This window comes from Bubalus bubalis, chromosome 6 (genome assembly GCF_019923935.1).
Source record: "Bubalus bubalis isolate 160015118507 breed Murrah chromosome 6, NDDB_SH_1, whole genome shotgun sequence".
NCBI classification, from domain to species: Eukaryota; Metazoa; Chordata; class Mammalia; order Artiodactyla; family Bovidae; genus Bubalus; species Bubalus bubalis.
Window position 1 is genome coordinate 830935 of NC_059162.1, and position 20684 is coordinate 851618.

A 20684-nucleotide genomic window follows, 5' to 3' on the forward strand; every position below is an offset into this window, starting at 1 on the left:
TGAGAAAAACATGTTAAAAAAAACAACTGCTCATGACTCAGCCTCATTCACTCTGATTATATAAACATCCTTTGGCTAAGTTTTCTATGGCATAAAAGCTAGTTGGCTGGCTTAAAATGTTTCTGCATTTCCCACTCTTTCATTATGTAACAATGTTCACAAAGTTTGACTGTAACATTACTAAAGCTCATTCTTTCAAGAGGAAATTACATAGGAACAACAGAACAGACTTTACATTTTCAATCAGACCTCTAATCTCAAAACTAGCTTTCATTAGCAACATACTCTCTTCACAAATTTCTTAATTCAGTTAAATATAGTGCCACATGTAATCTTGATTTTTTTTTTTATTTTATAACCCTATCAACCTGCAAATATAAGAACTGGATTTAATTTTGCATCTCACAGGAATTACAAAATCATTGTTGTTCTTTAGTACCTTTAAAATGTATTTATTAGTAAGAGGTGAACCAATACTTAACAGTCACTGATAATTAATAAAAAGCAACGGTTTACTTCAAAAGACATTAACAATCCAAAGAATAGAATGGTTAAACACAGGACATGTTAAAAAAAAAAAAAAAAAAAAAAAAAAAAAACCAAAGTGAAAAACACAAGGCGAAAGAAGCTTAAGAGGCAAACATTATTCTACTGCTGTGTACTGTCAATGACATATTATTTCTGGTTTCTGCTTTTCCCAAGGTTCGATCCCTGGATTGGGAAGATCCCCTGGAGAAGAAAATGGCAACCCACTCCAGTACTCTTGCCTGGAAAATTCCATGGACTGAGGAGCCTGGTAGGCTACAGTCCATGGGGACGCAAAGAGTCGGACACAACTGAGCAACTTCACTTTCACTTTTCCGCTTTTCCTAAGAAAATGACTGACAATTTTAAAGTCATTTTAGGAACAATAATTCTTTCACCTATCTTTCAAAACATAATATATATGTATCTAGAAATTGATGAAGAAAAGGGTATCTATAGATACCAGTTCAGTTCAGTTCAGTCACTCAGTTGTGTCCAACTCTTTGCAACCCCATGGACTACAGCATGCCAGGCTTTCCTGTCCATCACCAACTCTCAGAGCCTGCTAGATATAGGTATGTATATAGATACATATATAAAATGTACTGTGTCAACTTCCAAGGCACTAAATGTTTACATACACCTACCAATAGGAGTTTCACCTATTACCATTTACTATTCATATATAGACAGCAAGCTCCTCCTCTACTGATTCTGTATATGTGTTGTGCTGTGTGCGAATGTCACTAGCTCATAACTGTGACCAAGGCAGAACCAGAAGAGAGGAAGGACCACTATCCACCTGTGAACAGTAAATATTTTTGCATGAAATAAACAGTAAGTCTCTTGGAAGCTTATACATCACATTTTTTTTTTTATTATTTTAATTACCTTTTCTGCAACTGTCAGAACTGTTACTATTTCTTGGTGCTGCTATACATCCATAAATTTGGAGAAACATTTTGCTATTAGACATTTACTCTTTTAAAATATTATACAATACTTTCATTGGGTACCTTTTCCTTATCTATTACTCCCATTCTTTCATGCATGTTTCACGTCTTTGCTCCACAGATTGTAAATGCCGTGAAAACTCACTCTATTTTTTGAAGCCCTTAAGGCTTCAAATTTAGGAGTTACTGAATTAATGCCCCAAGAGTTAGTGAATTAATGTTTTCTGAATCAAATAAAAGAACATAGTTTTGAGTAAATTTACCTCTTCTCTTCTCTCTTCTGCAGAAGGAGTTTTAAGTTCTCGTGCTGTATCATCTTTTGGGTCAAAAAGATATATATAATCTGAAGAGTAACTAACAAGAATCTCTTGACCATCTTCACTGTAACACAGAGATGTCACCCTGCATGACTTATTATTAAGATGGGAAGGGATAAAACGAGCAACCATTCCAGTAGTTCCTCGGCCTGCGTAATTCCCTAATAAGAAAAAAGAAATTGTTTAAAATTCATAATGTTTTTCAAGAAAAACACTTTAAAAACTCATCTGAATTATAAGATATGTATTTAATGTAGCAAAGTAAATCCAAGCTATCATATTCTATTTCTGGAAAATACTCTGTAATCAATAGTCAGATTTTGTAACAAAATGAAAAAGAACACAGCATAAAGGTTGTATTATCTTCCAAAAAGAATTCATGATTTTCTAGAATTCCAGATTAAGTCAATGCGGTTTTTTTCCCAAAATATTAGCTATTTAATCATTTAAAATGATCTGTAATTAGAGTCATACTAAATCATCTCTTAACATTCTCCAAATTAAGATAATATAATTTTCATAAGGTAAATCAGAAAGTTGGCATTTGCTAATATACTAGATAAAACAGTACAGTATCTGTTTAATAAGACTTATCTTTTACTTTATATCATTAAAAGATTTTTTATTGGTGTGAAATTCTCCTCATAAAATAACAGAGTGGGAATATTACTTTAATTTTAATTAATTTTGACAGTCATCAATATAATGTAATCAATATATAATCAATATAATCATATTTGACAGGGAGAGGTACAATTGGCACTTCGTGCTTTCCAGGCCCAGAAATGCTAAATTTCCACAAAGCTGCTTTATCCTGCACTCTGAGATTTTGCCTTGCCCAAAACAGCAATCATGTCTCATCCACTGAGATATGATAGTTGGGCCTACAGTTTCATATTATATTACTACCGTTCCCATTAAATATGCATATTCAAATAGATAAGACTTCTCAACCACAGTGCAAAAAATGAAAAAAGATCCCGTCTGGTTTTCCCATTTCAATAGTGTATGTCTATTTTCACTGGACATAAACTAACATTGAGATAAACACTGTTAATTTATGATCAAGTCCACTTTTATTTTTATTTATAAATCTTTATATATACATGGGGTGTGTATGTGTGTGTGTGAGAGAGAGGAAATCTTGACATTCCTTGGCAGAAAACCTTGACCTTCCTAACAGAAGTTGGCTCTGAAGTGAGTATTTCAGAAGTGGTTTGATCTCAAAGCAAATAAGGAACAAATAAGAGTTTAAGGCAAATTCAAATTCAGTACTGCAGCACCATTTACAGTACTTTAAATAGGCTACATGAGATGATTAGATAGCATTACCGACTCAATGGACATGAGTTTGCGCAAACGCCAGGAGATGGTGGAGGGCAGAGAAGCCTGCTGTGCTGCAGTCCATGGGGTCACAAAGAGTTGGACAGGACTTAGCAACTGAACAATAAGAAGGTAGGCTATGAAGTAGGCATGAACATATGATATACATTAATACACACACAAGTCACTGTTCTTTCCTAAACTTTTCTCCCCACCACACTTACTATTACCCTCTTGATTGAAAAGATGGCAAGGAGAAATCAGGAGAGCTAAATGTTGTGGGCTGAAGTGTGTCCCCTGAAAATTTCACGTATACGAAGAACCACAGAATGTGATCTTATTTAGAAATAAGGTCTTTGTAGATGTAATAATTATCAAGATGAGGTCATAATGGATTACAATGGACCTTAAATACAACTTAACTAGTGTCCTTATGAGGAGGAAATGTAGACAGACATACACACAGGAGAGAATGGCATGTCAAGACGGAAGCAGAAATTCGACTGATACATTTAAAAGCCAAGGGATGCTAAAGATTGTCAGCAACCTCCAGAACATGAGAAAAAAGCAGGCAAAACATTCTTCCAGACAGCCTCCAACAGAAAACCAACCTGCAACACCTGGATTTCAGACATTAAGCCTCCAGATATGTGAGAGAATAAATTTATTTTAAGTCACCCAATTTATAATAATTTGTTACAACAGCTCCAGGAAACTAATACATGTAGTGCTACAACATTCTAAAGTGATAAACTGCAAAAGTATCACCTTGATGGGGACATAAAAACTTGGTGAAATGCTATTTTTTATAATAATCCATAGTATTTAAATAAATTCTATATACTGAATTTTATGTCAAACTAAAGAAATTTTAAAATCATAACAGGTCAAAAAGATTTATCCCTTGAACTGATACAGTCTCATATTTTCTCTAATATATGTCCTTTTACCTGTAGCTCTTGTGCCCAGCATTCGCCGATCATATATACGTACTGAGCTATCAGAACAACCAACAGCAAGATAATATGGTATTGGTGGACAAATAGCTACTGATGTGGCAGCACGTCGGCAGTTAATTAAAATATCCTACAAAAGATAAAAGAATATCAGTTACATAAATTGTACAACAGATAATAATCTACTTAAAACATTTTCCCTTCAATTAGAAAAAAATCTTTCTCAGAAATCCTAATTCAGCCAGTATGACAATGAAGCAGAAAAAACAACATGCTTCCTAAATATTCCCATACTCAAGAATAAAATGAACATTATCTTTAAAAATACTAAAAAATGCAAATATTTCCTATGCAATATGTCATTACATTAATATCATTAAAAATGCCTGCTATTATTGGTCCACTGGACAGTAAAGATGGAGGTATAATCCACCTTTGTCTATGATAAGTATATTGATTATATTATATGGTACTCATGATATCTTAATTTTAATTAGTTATTAAAATATAACAAAAGTATCATGACCTGATCTTTAAAAATCAGGACCTTATAAAACCATCCTCCTCCTTACCAGGTCAAAATCAAAGTACATACACACATATATACAAACTATGTCAGAGACAGGCTTTATGATAACGTCACTACTTCTCTCTACACAAGCATTAGAAAATGTAAGGGCTATCATCCCCAAAATACAGTCTTAAGGTATTCTGTTAATATACTCTTTTGTCTATAAGCTAATCCCTCACTCCTCTCAGAAAAGCCAAGTTTTTTAGTTACATTTATGCTGTTTTATATATTTAATTATTGACCTCAGAACTTTATTCCTATCACAAAGAACTTATTCATCAAATTCCATTCATCATTCTAAATTTTTAGTACTTAAGAATTACCCTACTTACCCGCTTTCTTTATACCCTATCTGTTCACTTTACATATAAAGACTTCAGAAGTATTACTGAGGAAAAATACAACAACATTTTACTGTTGCTGTTGTAGTCACTAAGTAGTATCTGACTCTTTTGCGATCCCATGGACTGTCGCCCACCAGGCTCCTCTGTCCATGAGATTTCCCAGGCAAGAATACGGGAATGAGTTACCATTTCCTTCTCCAGGGGATCTTCCTGACCCAGGGATCGAACTCACATTTCCACCTATTGTCAGGTGGATTCTTTACCACTGAGCCACAAGGGAAGCCCTTATTAGTTTTATTTATTCTTTTGTTTTACAACAAAGTTTCTGATTATAAAAGCAAAATTAAATCCAACTACACTGTACAATACTGCTTAAAAGAATCTGACTTAACAAATTTTAGGGCTTATTATTTAACAAAAAACAGGCATACCAAATGCCCCTCATAAACAACCGGCTATTTCAAACTTATTTCAGCCTTCAGTTCAACACTTCTAGTTGTATATGTACACATATACAACACAAAAACTAACAAAAATTTTTTATTTCTATTTTTTTCTTTTTTTTCTCTGTTTTGAAGTATAAAATAATCTCTTCTCCTAAGGCATGTTAACAACAACAACTAGTTTCATTAGCGAACACTCAACCTGATTATGCAACCCACTCCAGGATTCTTGCCTGGAAAATCCCATGGACAGAGGATCCTGGAGGGAGGGCTTCAGTCCATAGGGTCACAAAGAGTCAGACACGAATGAGTGACTAACACTAACAACCTGGTTACTAGTAATCTTTTTTTTTTTTTTTTGGTAACTGTCAGGAAAAATGTATTTAGAGTACTTTAAAATTTTTTTTTAATTGGAAGATAACTGTTTTACAATATTGTATTGGTTTCTGCCATGTATCTCAGCCATAGGCTGGCAGTATTTTCTTATTTCATTTACAACTCCAAAAAGATCCGAGACAAAAGCTACTGTCTCTGAGTAACGTTTAGGGTTAGTAGTCTGGGGCCTTAGACTGACTGATTTCACAGGTGTTTTTCAAGTTTAAAATACCATTTGAAAAAATACAAAACTAAGGCCAGTCTCAACTTCTGACACGGCCCACACTCTAAATAAATCCACGTCTTATTCAACTACTCCGCAAAATACAAAATTGACAGTGAAGCTCTATGTTTAGAGAAATGAGCTAAATCAACAATGAACATGTTGATAAAATGGTACCTAACTGTCTAAAACGAAAGATATATTAATAAATCTTGGATTACAGGACAGGGTAAAAATAAAGAGAAGACATCAAACTACTACATGCTTTTATCACTGCTACTGGTAAAGCCAAAGCTGCCTCCATACATAAATGAAATACTTCAAGTTTTTACAGTGCCATGGTATATACTGAACAATTATATAAATCTTCATAAATGTATCTGAATTCCCCAGTTTAATATACATTCCTTAACTTCGCTACTAACACTTTAATTATGAAAATTTTAATAAAAAATTAAAAATTAATTTATAAAATAATTTTAGTTATTTTATAATTAAAATACATATTTATTAAATATTTTGAAAATAAAAAATTTTACCAATAAGCTCATAACCCAGAGATAACTTACTGTCCAACTTTAACTTTAATCTTAATTTTTTTCATTATTTATATAAAAACTTGATTCTTACATCTTTGCAATCTTCTTTTGTACAGCTAGTTTTGATGCGTGTATCAAACCACCTAACAGTTCCATCTTCACCACAAGACAGAAAGGTATACGGGTCATTAGGTACAGTCATAATCTGAAGATGGAAAGGTAATTGTACAGGTAATGTTAGTGAACATTTAAACAGATGGCTTTGAAAAATATTACTGCTATATCACAAAATGATTAAGGCAAAAGCAACTAAGAACCATTTATTGGAATTATTTATGACTTACCCATACCATAATGCAAAACAGTGCTATACATATAGCAAAACATAACTCCTGAATTAATGTGATTCATTTACTTTCATTTGAAATTAATGTACCTCCAGACTCAAAATTCTTTAAAATTATAAACGCCTTACAACATGACAAGAAAAATCCTACCCCTGGAAGCCTGTTCAAACTTTAAATAGTCAAATTTTTATGTTTTCTGGATATGAATTTACACGTGCTTTAGAAACAAAGTAAAAAGTTTTCTTCTCTGACAATCGTTATAAAACCCTGTAGGGCCAAATCAAGCATTCAATTTGACCTCTCAAAAAAATTCTGAGTGATGGTAATGGTTCTATAACCACACAAAAGTACTAAATTGTCATGAAGTGTATAGTTAAAAATGGTAGGAATGGCAAATGTTACATTATGCATATTTTATAAAAAATTAAAATTTTTTAAAGAAATGAAACATTTTAGATATTCCTATATCTATTTCGGGTTTAGCAATAAGGCTATAAATTGAGGCTCTGTGTACCCTCCTATCCAACATATTCCCCCCACCCTTTTCTGTCCCAAGAAATAAAAACTACCAAAAGTGGGTGTTTAGCAATTCCACAGAGACTTTTATGCACCCATAAACAATGGAAAGTAGGTTCCCATGTTTTAAAACTTTGTATACTCAAAAAGGTATTCAGATTAACTAGTCTTCAAGGAAATACAAATTATATTTGTATTAATTAGGTATTTATTAGGATTTGTATATATTAGGATTAAATATAAATTATAATCCTAAGTAAATATCACTAGACATCACTGGAATGACCAAAGTGAAAGGGATTTGATAATATCAAATGTCACTGAGGATACAGAACAACTAGAGCTCTCAAACATCATTGATGAGACGGTAAAATGGTATCATCACTTTGAAAAACCATGTGTTAGTATCTGCTGAAGTGGTAATATGCTTCTTCTATGGCCCAGCAATTCCACTACAAATAAATGTCATAAAGTCACCTAAAGATGTGTACTACAATGTTCAAGGCAGCACAATTCATATTAAATATTTGAAAGAACCCAAATAACCAGAAAGACAATAAGAACAGAAATTTTGATTTATTCTTAAAATAAAATATTGAAGCAATAACAATAAACAAACACATTATTCTCAAGTTACATAAAACCAGTGACTAAAAGAAAATTTCTTGCCAGAAACGAGTGGAGAAACATCTTTAAAGCAGCAAAAGAAAAAAACTATCAAACTAGAATTCTATATCCACAGATATATCTTTCTAAAACAAAAATAAAATAGACTTTTTAAAAAATAAAAATCCCTGTGGTGGATTCATTTTGATATTTGGCAAATCTAATACAGTTATGTAAAGTTTAAAAATAAAATAAAATTAAAAAAATAAATAAATAAATAAAATTAAAAAAAAATAAAATGAATTAGCCCTAAAAAAAAAAAAAAAAAGAAAAAAAAAAAAAATCCTGAAAGACTATTCAATAACAAAGAAGTTAACTTACCTATCAATCACTATTTTTATAAGAGTTTATATGAAACTCAGCCATATCAAGTCATTTACATATTATCCAAGTCTGTTTTCCTGATACAATGACATATTTGAGTAGTTGTGATAGATTATATGGCTCCCAAAGCCTAAAATATATACTATCCTGTTACAGGATAATTTTTTGTAAACCCTTACATTAACAGGCCAGCACAATATAACTGTATTTTTTAAAATTCTTCATGTAAAAAGAAAATAATACCAGTAGTAATCTGGATCTATGCAAAGGAATAAAAGATTGGAAATAATAAATATGCCAGTAAATATAACATATTTTTTGTTTTAAAATATTTTTAAAGATAATTAACTATTAAAAGAAGAATATTAACAATGTATTAAAGAGTTTATAAAGTATGTAAGAATAAAAGGTTAAAAAAAACGAATTTCTAGGAGAGGAAAAATGGGAGCAGAGTGTTGTAAGATTCTTATACCATACTGAAGTGGTACAATATTACTTGATGGTACACTGTGATAAAGTTTATGATGTATAATTCCTAAAGCATACACTAAAACAATAACAAAGTGTCACAGCTAATATATCAACAAAGGAGATAAAGTAGAATCACAAAAATATTCAGTTCTTCTAGAAGAAGAGGGGAAAATTGATGGAACAGGAAAAGAGAAAAAACAAAAACCAAGACACAAAATTTAAATTCAGCAACTTCTATACCAATTATATGAACTGTAAATGATTAAATACAGCCCAATTAAAAAGCAGACATTGCTAGACTGGATTAAAAAAAACCTATAAATTGATTATAAGAATGAAATATAAACCCACAGATTGGTAGACTAAAAGTAAAAGGATAGAGGAAAGAAATACCGCAATAACTATAAAGATGAGAAAGCTAGATCTGCTGCGTGTTTAAGTGTTTGTCGCTCAGTAGAGTCCGACTCTTTGTGATCCGATGGACTGTAGCCCACCACGCTCCTCTGTCCGTGGAATTCTCCCGGCAAGAATACTAGAGTGGGTAGCCAATCCCTTCACCAAGGGATCTTCCCAACCCTGGGGTCAAGCTCAAGTCTCCTGCATTACAGGCAGATTCTTTACCATCCGAGCCACCAGGAAGTCCCAGATTTGCTATATAAACAGCAAATTTCAAAGCAAAGAGTATAACAGGAATAAAGAGAGTCATTTTACAATTATAAATGAGTCAATCCATGAACAGAAACATTAAAATCCTGAATGTTTAGGTACTTAAAAACAGATCTTCAAAATATATGAAGCAAAAAGTGAAATCAACAATACGAAAATATTAAGATTTCAACATTCATCTTTCAATAACTGACAGAACAAGTGATCAGAAAATCAATAACTACATAGAAGAACTGAACATGGTTATCAGCCACTTTGACATAATTGATATTTATGGAACATTCCACAAACAAAAAACTAAACATTTTTTAAATGCATAAGATAAATTTACCAACACACTATATTCTGGGACATAAAACCAGACTGATTAAAATTTAAAAGATTCACATCATACAAAGCACATATTTAACTATAAATTAAAAATTAGGAATCAGTCCATACAAAGACAGTTAAACAAATGATTAAAACACCTTCAACTGCAATAACCCAAAGGGGAAAAATTAATGTTCAAATATTTCCAAGTATTTGGAAACTAAATGACACACTTCTCAATAAACAATGAATCAAGGAAGAAATCACAATGGAAATTAGAAAATACATTTAATACAAGAGAAATGAAAGTTCAATATATCAAAATTAGGGAAACGTAAGGAAATACTCTGATTTCCCCAGTGGCTCAGCAGTAAAGAAACCGCCTGCGTGCAGGAGACACAGGTTTGATCGATCCCTGGGTGGGGAAGATCCCCTGGAGGAGGGAATGGCAACCCACTGCAGTAACCTTGCCTGGAAAATTGCATGGACAGAGGAGCCTGGTGGGCTACATGTAGTTCATGGGGTCGCGGAAGAGTCAGACACTGCTGAGCAACTAAAAAACAACAAAGAAACTACCCAGCAACTAAAAAACAGCAAAGAAATACTCAGTGGAAATTTTGTTTTACTAATTGCCTCTACTGGAAAGGATAAAGGTCTCAAATCAGTCACTTCAGCCTCTACTTTAAGAAACTAGAAGAAAGAGAACAATGAAACCCACCACAGTAAACAGAGAAGAAAGGAAAAAGCAGAGATCAAAAACAGAAGAAAAAAAAAAAAGGAAAGTAGAGAAAATCATGGAAACCAAAGTTGGTTCTTAGAGACGATCATTAAAATCAATTGAATTTCTTATCAGGCTGATAAGAAAAATAAAAAGAGAGAGGGAATACAAACTATCAATATCAAGAATGTTGGAGGTGGTATCACTATAGATTCTACAGATGTTAAAAGGATATGGGGACTTTTCCTGGTGTCCAATGTCTAACAATCTCTACTCCCAACACAGGGAGCCCAGGTCCAATCCTTAGCACTGAGCTAGAGCCCACGTGCTACAATTAAGACCCAGCATAGACTGGGCTTCCTGGGTAGCTCAGCTGCTAAACAATCTACCTGCAAAGCAGGAGACCTGGGTTTGATCCCTGGGTGGGGAAGACTCCCCTGGAGGACACTCCGTATTTTTGTCTGGAGAATCCCTATGGACAGAAGGGCCTGGCAGGCTACAGTCCATGGGGTTGCAAAGAGTCGGACAGGACTGAGTGACTAAGCACAGCACAGCAGACAAATAAATAAAAATATTAAAAAAAAAAAAGTATAATGAGTATTGTGAACAATACCCACAAATTCAGCAATATAGGTGAAAGACAGGTTCCTTAAAATGGATAAAATATTGAAGCCATTAAAGCATAAAGATACAGCCTGAATAACCAAATATTCATTTTAAGAATTAAATATGTAGTTATAAACATCCTACAAAGACAACTCCAGGATCAGATGGCTTTATTGGTAAATGTTCCCAAAGGTATAGAAACAAATACTACCACTTCTATACAAAAACTCTTTCAGGAAAATGAAAAGGACAAACATTACAAGTTACCCCAAGGGATCAGCATTATGCTGACAACAAAACTATATAGTGCTTAGGAATACATCTGCAAAAAAAAAACCCTTAACAAACCCAACAACACAGAAAATGGGGAATATATAAAATATGACTATGTGAGGTTCATCTCTAGAATGCTAAATTGGTATTAAATTTGAAAAATGAATGTAGTTCACTGTGTTAAGAAACTAAGAGAAAAAATATATAATTTTTTTTCAAATAATGCAGAGAAAAACATTTGACAAAATCCAACATCCATTCCTGGTAAGTTTAATATACAAATAGAAAGGAATTAACTGGATAAAAAAGCATTACTAAAATACACTTGCTGTTATACTTAAGAGTGAAACATCAAAGATCAAGAAGAATGTTTAGTCTTACTATTTTTATTTAATATTGAACTGAAAATTCTAATACGTATAACAACAACAAAAAAGAAGTCCAGATGGGGAAAAAAAAGTAAAAGTGTCTCTATATTCACAGATGACATAATCATCTAAGGAGAAAATTTCTATGTGATTTTCTTTCCTAAAAAGTTATTGGAACCAGTAAGTGAATATAGCAAAATGGGGGGAATATAAGATTGAACATGAAAATACTAGCAACAGAACCATCAGAAATTGAAATTTTTAAAATAGTACCATTTACAATAATATGAAAAATATGAAATATTTAAGAATAAGTCTTAAGACACACAAAATTATAAAACACTGCCAAGTAAACTTAAAGTCCTAAATAAGGGAGATACACTGTAATCATAGATTGAAAGATTTAACACTGTTGTCAATGCTTCTTAAACTGATATATAGATTCAAATAAACCACAGGAAAAATTGTAGTAAAAATTGACAATTTGATTATCAAAGTCATGTGGAAACACAAAAATCTAAAATACCTTAAACAATTTCAAAAAAGAAGAAAGGACTTATACTACCTGGTTTTAAGTTACAGTAATAAAAACAGGGTGGTACAAGCATAGTGATGAATCACTTGAAGAGAAAAAGATACTGCCCAGAAAGAGACAAAAATAGATATGGTCAAATGACCCATGATAATGACGCAAAAAAAAATTCAGAGGCAAGAAACAATGTTGGAAAACTGGATATCCACATGCAAAATAATGAACTTAAAGCAGATCTCAGACTTTACTAAAAAACTAACACAAAATGGATTTATCACTCTAAATGGAAAACATAAAACTATAGGACTTTTAGGAGAAAATTATTGTGACATTTGGTGAAATAAAGATTTTTACTCATGACATTGGTTCTCCCCCTCCAAATAATAAACTTGATAAAATGGACTTCTTTAAAATTATAAAATTTCTTTCTGAAAGACAGTGTTAACAAAATGAAAAGACTAGCTACTGACTCTGAGGAAAAAAACTATAAGCCATATGCCTGAAAAATATAAAGAACAAACTTTTAAAACCCCTAAAATTCAATAATAAGAATTAAAACAATGGGCAAGGGGCTTCCCTGATGGTCCGGTGTCTAAGACACTGCCCTAATAATACATCGCTGATCGAGGAACTAGATTCTACGTGCTACAACTAAGAGGTCACGTGCTGCTACAACTCAAAAGATCCTGCACACCACAACTAACACCCAGAGCAGCCAAATAAAGAAATAAAAATGTTTTTTAAAAAATGGGCAAAAGATCGAACAGACAATTCACCAAAGAAGCACATGAAGAAATGGGAAAACATGACTCAAATGACAGAACAAAGTAAATCTCCAGAAACTGACCCTAACAAAATGGAGATATATGAATTACCTAAAAAAGAACTGAAAGTAATGGTAATAAGCAAATTCAGTATGCTGTGTGTGTGTGAGTGTGTGCACTAGGTCGCTTCAGGCATTTCTGACTCTGCAATCCCAGGGATTGTAGCCAACCAGGCTCCTCTGTCTATGGCATTCTCCAGGCAAAAATACTGGAGTGGGTTGCCATGTCCTTCTCCAGGGGATGTTCCTGACCCAGGGATTGAACCCAGGTCTCTTATGTCTCCTGAATTTGCAAGCGGGTTCTTTACTACTAATGCCACATGGGAAGGCCCAATATGCTACAAGGGAATACAAACAGATACCTAAACAAAATCAGGAAAACAATGCATGAACAAAATGACAATCTTACCAGGGAGAAAGAAAATGGAAAAATGAGAGAAACAGAAATGACAGAGTTGAAGAATGTAACTAAACTAGAGGAGGATCAACAACAGGCTCAATCAGACAGAAAAAAGAAACAGCAAATTCAAAAACGTCCATCTGAAATTACCAAGTCAAGAACAAAAGAAGAATGAAGCAAAGTAAAAAGATCTAAGGGAACTTAGAGGATATCACTAAGATGGCCAATATGTCCACTATGGGATTTTTCAGAAGGAAAAAGGGGGAGTGGATGGAAAGCTTATCTGAAAAAAAATAATGTCCAAAAACTTCTCAAATCCGAGGGAAAAAAAGAACATCCAGATTCAAGAAACTCAGGAACTTCAACTAGGATGGACCCAAAGAGACACAAATCAAGACACACTAAAACTACTTGTCAAAAGTGACTTAATCTTGAAAGCTGCAAGAGTAACATGAACCATTACATATAAAGGAGCTCCCATTAGATCAGTGGATTTCTCAACAGAAACATTACCTGTCAGGAGGGAGTAGGATAATATATTCAAAGTGTTGAAAGAAAAAACCTGCAAACCAAGACTACTATATCCCCCAAAACTGTCCACTACAACTGAAAGGAAATAAAGACCTTCTCAGATAAAAAGTACAGAAGGTTATCACAAGACCTGTCATACAAGAACTGCTAAACAAAGTCTTTCAAGTTGAAATTAAAGACTTTAGACAGGAACACACAGCATATGATAATATAAAGATTGTCACAAAAGTAAATATACAAATACAGAAATCTATAATATTGTTATGGTGGTACAAAATCACTTTTGAGTACAGAATTTAAAAAATAGAAGCATTAAAAGTTATTATGCTTTTATGGTGTTTGTGATACTGATAAAGTGCGGGAAGGATATAAAGGAACACAATTTTTGTATGTGATTTAAGTTAAATTGTTCTCAGTGCAAGACAGATTTTGTAACTATGTTTCATGTAGTCCTCATAATAAACACAATGAAAAAAATCTATAAAAGATGCCCCCAAAAAGGAGTTAAAGCATGTCACTACAAAAGAAAGAGCAACAACAATAAACCACAAGAGAAAGCAGCCAGGACAGAAAAAGAGTGAACAAATATTTGCAGGACATGCAGAAAAAAATTTTTAAATGGCAGGAGTGAGTATTTTCCTATAAGTAACTACTTTAAAGGTAAATGTTACAGTACTAAGGGGGAAGTTTATAGTAATAATTATCTACATTAAAAAAGATCTCAAATCAACAACCTAACTTTACACTTCAAAGAACTGAAAAATAACAAATTAAAGCCAAAGTTAATAGAGAAAGGAAATAATAAAGATTAGAGCAGAAATAAACAATACAGAGAACAAAAAAAAAGGTTTTATTAAAGAGCATCAAAATCAACAAACCCTCACTAGACTAACAAGAAAAAAGTAATATGATTCAACAAAAATCAGAAATAAAAGAGGAGACATTACACTTATACAACAGAAATAAAAAGGATCCTAAGAGACTATGAACACCACAAATGGAATGACATAAGAAATTAATAAATTATTAGAAATATACAGCTTACCAAGATAAAAAAGATAAACATAGGGACAAACCAAACCAACCAACACTACAGTAAGGAGACTGAATTAGTCACCAAAAACATCTGAAGAAAGGAAAGCTCAGACCACATGGCTTGAAAACATTATGCATATTTAAAAATTTTTCTTCCAAGGAGCAAGCGTCTTTTAATTTCATGGTTGCAGTCATCACCTGCAGTGATTTTGGAGCCCAAAAAAATAAAGTCTCTCACTGTTTCCACTGCCTCCCCGTGCACTGGATGCCATGATCTTAGTTTTCTGAATGATGAGTTTTAAGCCAGCTTTTTCACTCTCCTCCTTCACTGTCATCAAGAGGCTCTTCAGTTCTTCGATTTCTGCCATAAGGGTGGTGTCATCTGTGTATGTGAGGTTACTGATTTTCCCCCAGCAATCTTGATTCCAGCTTGTGCTTCATCCAGCCATGTATGAATTCATTAATCCATGAAATTAAAAGACACTTGCTCCTTGGGAGAAAAGTTATGATCAACCAAGACAGCATATTAAAAAGGAGAGACATTACTTTGCCAACAAAGGTCTGTCTAATCAAAGCTATGGTTTTTCCAGTAGTCATGTATGGATATGAGAGTTGGACTATTAAGAAAGCTGAGCATCAAAGAATTCATGCTTCTGAAATGTGGGGTTGGAGAAGACTCTTGAGAGTCCCTTGGACTGCAAGGAGATCCAAGCGGTCCATCCTAAAGGAAATCAGTCTTGAATATTCCTCAGAAGGACTCATGCTGAAGCTGAAACTCCAATACTTTTGCCACCTGATACAAAGAACTGACTCACTGGAAAAGACCCTGATACTGGGAAAGACTGAAGGCGGGAGGAGAAGGGGACAATAGAGGATGAAATGGTTGGATGGCATCACCGACTCAATGGACATGAGTTTGAGTAAGCTCCAGGAGTTAGTGATGGACAAGGAAGCCTGGTGTGCTGCAGTCCATGGGGACACAAAGAGTGGACATGACTGAGTGACTGAACTGAACTGAACTGATATTTAAAAATTTATACCTGTCCTCTCAAACTCTTCCAAAATACTGAAGAGGAGGTAACACTTTCAAACTTATTCTGTGAAAACAGCTTTACCATGGTACCAAAATTCAGACAAAAATACTAACAGAAAGTGAAACTACAGACCTGTATTATGGATGAATACTGATATCAGACCACCTGACCTGCCTCTTAAGAAACCTGTTTGCAGGTCAGGAAGCAACAGTTAGAACTGGACAAGGAACAACACACTGGTTCCAAGTAGGAAAAGGAGTACGTCAAGGCTGCATATTGTCACCCTGCTTATTTAACTTATATGCAGAGTACATCATGAGGAATGCTGGGCTGGAAGAAGCAGAAGCTGGAATCAAGATTGCCAGGAGAAGTAACCATAACGTCAGATATGCAGATGACACCACCCTTATGGTAGAAAGTGAAGAAGAACTAAAGAGCCTCTTGAAAGTGAAAGAGGAGAGTGAAAAAGTTGGCTTAAAGCTCAACATTCAGAAAATTAAGATCATGGCATCTGGTCCCATCACTTCATGGCAAATAGATAGGGAAAGAGTGGAAACAGTGGCTGACTTCATTTTTAGGGGCTCCAAAATCACTGCAGATGGTGACTGCAGCCATGAAATTAAAAGACGCTTACTCCTTAGAAGGAAAGTTATGACCAACCTAGACAGCGTATTAAAAAGCAGAGATATTACTTTGTCAAAAAAAGGTACACCTAGTGAAGGCTATGGTTTTTCCAGTAGTCATGTATGGATGTGAGTTGGACTATAAAGAAAGCTAAGCACCGAAGAATTAATGCTTTTGAACTGTGGTGTTGGAGAAGACTCTTGAGAGTCCCTTGGACTGCAAGGAGATAAAACCAGTCCATCCTAAAGGAGATCACTCCTGGTGTTCACTGGAAGGACTGATGCTGAAGCTGAAACTCCAATACTTTGGCCACCTGATGCGAAGCACTGACTCACTAGGAAATACCCTGATGCTGGGAAAGATTGGAGGTGGATGAAGAAGGGGATGGCAGAGGATGAGATGGTTGGATGGCATCACCAACTCAATGGACCTGAGTTTGGATAAACTCCAGGAGTTGGTGATGGACAGGGAGGCCTGGAGTGTTGCAGTTCATGGGGTCACACAGAGTCGGATACGACTGAGACTAAATTGAACTGAAATAAAAATCCTCAGAAAATGCTAAAAAAAAAAAAAAAAAACACCTCCAAAACAATAAAAAACAAGATTATTCATCTTGATCAAGTGGAACTTACTTCTAGAACACAAGGATGGTTCAACATACACGTTATTCAATGTAATTTCATCATAATAACAAAACGAACAAAGCCAGTGGAGGAGATGGAATTCTAGCTGAGCTATTTCAAATCCTAAAAGATGAGACTGTTCAAGTGCTGAACTCAATGTCAGCAAATTTGGAAAACTCAGCAGTAGCCAGAGACTGGAAAAGGTCAGTTTTCATTCCAATCCCAAAGAAAGGCAATCTCAAAGAATGTTTAAACTACCATACATTGGCCCTCATTTCACACGCTAGTAAGGTTATGCTCAAGATCCTGCCAGCTAGGCTTCAGCAGTACATGAACCAAGAACTTTCACATGTAAAAGCAGGACTTAGGAAAAGCAGAGGAACCAAAGATCAAACTGCCAACATTCACTGCATCATACAGAAAGCAGGAAATTACAGAAAAACATCTATATCTGTTTCAATGACTATGCTAAAGCCTCTGAAGTGGATCACAACAAACTTGAAAATCTTAAAATAATGGGAATACCAGACCACTTTACCTGTCTCCTGAGAAACGTGTCTGTGGTCAAGAAGCAAAAAGTTAGACCCTTACATGAAACAACTGAATGGTTCAAAATTGGGAAAGAAGTATGACAAGGCTGCATACTGTCAACCTACTTATTTAACTCATATAACTCATTTAACTCATTTCAGTCCCTCAGTCATGTCCGACTCTTTGCGACCCCATGAATCGCAGCACGCCAGGCCTCCCTGTCCATCACCAACTCCCGGAGTTCACTGAGACTCACGTCCATCGAGTCAGCGATGCCATCCAGCCATCTCATCCTCTGTCGTCCCCTTCTCCTCCTGCCACCAGTCCCTCCCAGCATCAGGGTCTTTTCCAATAAGTCAACACTTCGCATGAGGTGGCTAAAGTATTGGACTTTGAGCTTTAGCATAAGTCCTTCCAATGAACACTCAGGACTGATCTCCTTTAGTATGAACTGGTTGGATCTCCTTGCAGTCCAAGGGACTCTCAAGAGTCTTCTCCAACACCACAGTTCAAAAGCATCAATTCTTCAGTGCTCAGCTTTCTTCACAGTCCAACTCTCACATCCATACATGACCACTGGAAAAACCATAGCCTTGACTAGACGGACCCTTGTTGGCAAAGTAATATCTCTGCTTTTGAATATGCTATCCAGGTTGGTCATAACTTTCCTTCCAAGGAGTAAGCGTCTTTTAATTTCATGGCTGCAATCACCATCTGCAGTGATTGTGGAGCCCCAAAAGACAAAGTCTGACACTGTTTCCACTGTTTCCCCATCTATTTCCCATGACGTGATGGGACCGGATCCCATGATCTTAGTTTTCTGAATGTTGAGCTTCAAGCCAACTTTTTCACTCTCGTCTTTCACTTTCATCAAGAGGCTCTTTAGTTCTTCTTCACTTTCTGCCATAAGGGTGGTGTCATCTGCATATCTGAGGTTATTGATATTTCTCCCAGCAATCTTGATTCCAGCTTGTGCTTCTTCCAGTCCAGCGTTCTCATGATGTACTCTGCATATAAGTTAAATAAGCAGGGTGACAATATACAGCCTAGACATACTCCTTTTCCTATTTGAAACCAGTCTGTTGTTCCATGCCCAGTTCTAACTGTTGCTTCCTGACCTGCATATAGGTTTCTCAAGAGGCAGGTCAGGTGCTCTGGTATTCACATCTCTTTAAGAATTTTCCACAGTTTATTGTGATCCACACAGTCAAAGGCTTTGGCATAGTCAATAAAGCAGAAATAGATGTTTATCTGGAACTCCCTTGATTTTTCAGGATCTAGCAGATGTTGGCAATTTGATCTCTGGTTCCTCTGTCTTTTTTAAAACCAGCTTGAACATCTGGAAGTTCACGGTTCACATATTGCTAAAGCCTGGCTTGGAGAATTTTGAGCATTACTTTACTAGCGTATGAGATGAGTGCAGCTGTGCAATAGTTTGAGCATTCTTTGGCATTGCCTTTCTTTGAGATTGGAATGAAACTGACCTTTTCCAGCCCTGTGGCCACTGCTGAGTTTTCCATATTTGCTGGCATATTGAGTGCAGCACTTTCACAGCATCATCTTTCAGGATCTGAACAGCTCAACTGGAATTCCATCACCTCCACTAGCTTTGTTCGTAGTGATGCTTTCTAAGGCCCACTTGACTTCATATGCCAGGATGTCTGGCTCTAGGTCAGTGATCACACCATCGTGATTATCTGGGTCGTGAAGATCTTTTTTGTACAGTTCTTCTGTGTATTCTTGCCACCTCTTCTTGATATCTTCTGCTTCTGTTACGTCCATACCATTTCTGTCCTTTATCGAGCCCATCTTTGCATGAAATGTTCCCTTGGTATCTCTAATTTTCTTGAAGAGAGCTCTAGTCTTTCCCATTGTGTTGTTTTCCTCTATTTCTTTGCATTGATCGCTAAGGAAGGCTTTCTTATCTCTCCTTGCTATTCTTTGGAACTCTGCATTCAGAGGCTTATACCTTTCCTTTTCTCCTTTGCTTTTCGCTTCTCTTCTTTTCATAGCTATTTGTAAGGCCTCCTCAGACATCCATTTTGCTTTATTGCATTTCTTTTCCATGGGGATGGTCTTGATCCCTGTCTCCTGTACAATGTCACAAACCTCCGTCCATAGTTCATCAAGCACTCTATCAGATCTAGTCCCTTAAATCTATTTCTCACTTTCACTGTATAATCATAAGGGATTTGATTTAGGTCATACCTGAATGGTCTGGTGGTTTCCCCCACTTTCTTCAATTTAAGTCTGAATTTGGCAATAAGGAGTTCATGATCTGAGCTACTACAGTCAGCTCCCGGTCTTGTTTTTGCTGACTGTATAGAGCTTTTCCATCTTTGACTACAAAGAATATAATCAGTCTGATTTTGGTGTTCACCATCTGGTGATGTCCATGTGTAGAGTCTTCTCGTGTTTTTGGAAGAGGGTGTTTGCTATGACCAGTGCGTTCTCTTGGCAAAACTCTATTAGTCTTTGCCCTGCTCCATTCCATATTCCAAGGCCAGATTAGCCTGTTACTCCAGGTGTTTCATGACTTCCTACTTTTGCATTCCAGTCCCCTATAATGAAAAGGGCATCTTTTTTGGGTATTAGTTCTAAAAGGTCTTGTAGGTCTTCATAGAACCATTCAACTTCAGCTTCTTCAGCATTACTGGTCAGGGCATAGGCTTGGATTACTGTGATATTGAATGGTTTGCCTCGGAAACGAACAAA

General features: G+C 35.2%; 1 protein-coding gene across 13 annotated transcripts in view; it reads right to left on the reverse strand.

The window, feature by feature from the left end:
* Positions 1–20684, reverse strand: part of DCAF6 (DDB1 and CUL4 associated factor 6) — a 183976-nt gene that overhangs the window by 95368 nt on the left and 67924 nt on the right. For all 13 annotated transcript variants that reach the window (XM_025287419.3, XM_044944078.2, XM_044944083.2 and 10 more), the window contains 3 exons: positions 6661–6774; positions 4069–4204; positions 1742–1956 (listed from right to left, as the gene is read on the reverse strand). In XM_025287419.3, the coding sequence (XP_025143204.3) occupies positions 1742–1956; positions 4069–4204; positions 6661–6774 (465 nt within the window). The remainder of the gene's footprint in view (positions 1–1741; positions 1957–4068; positions 4205–6660; positions 6775–20684) is intronic.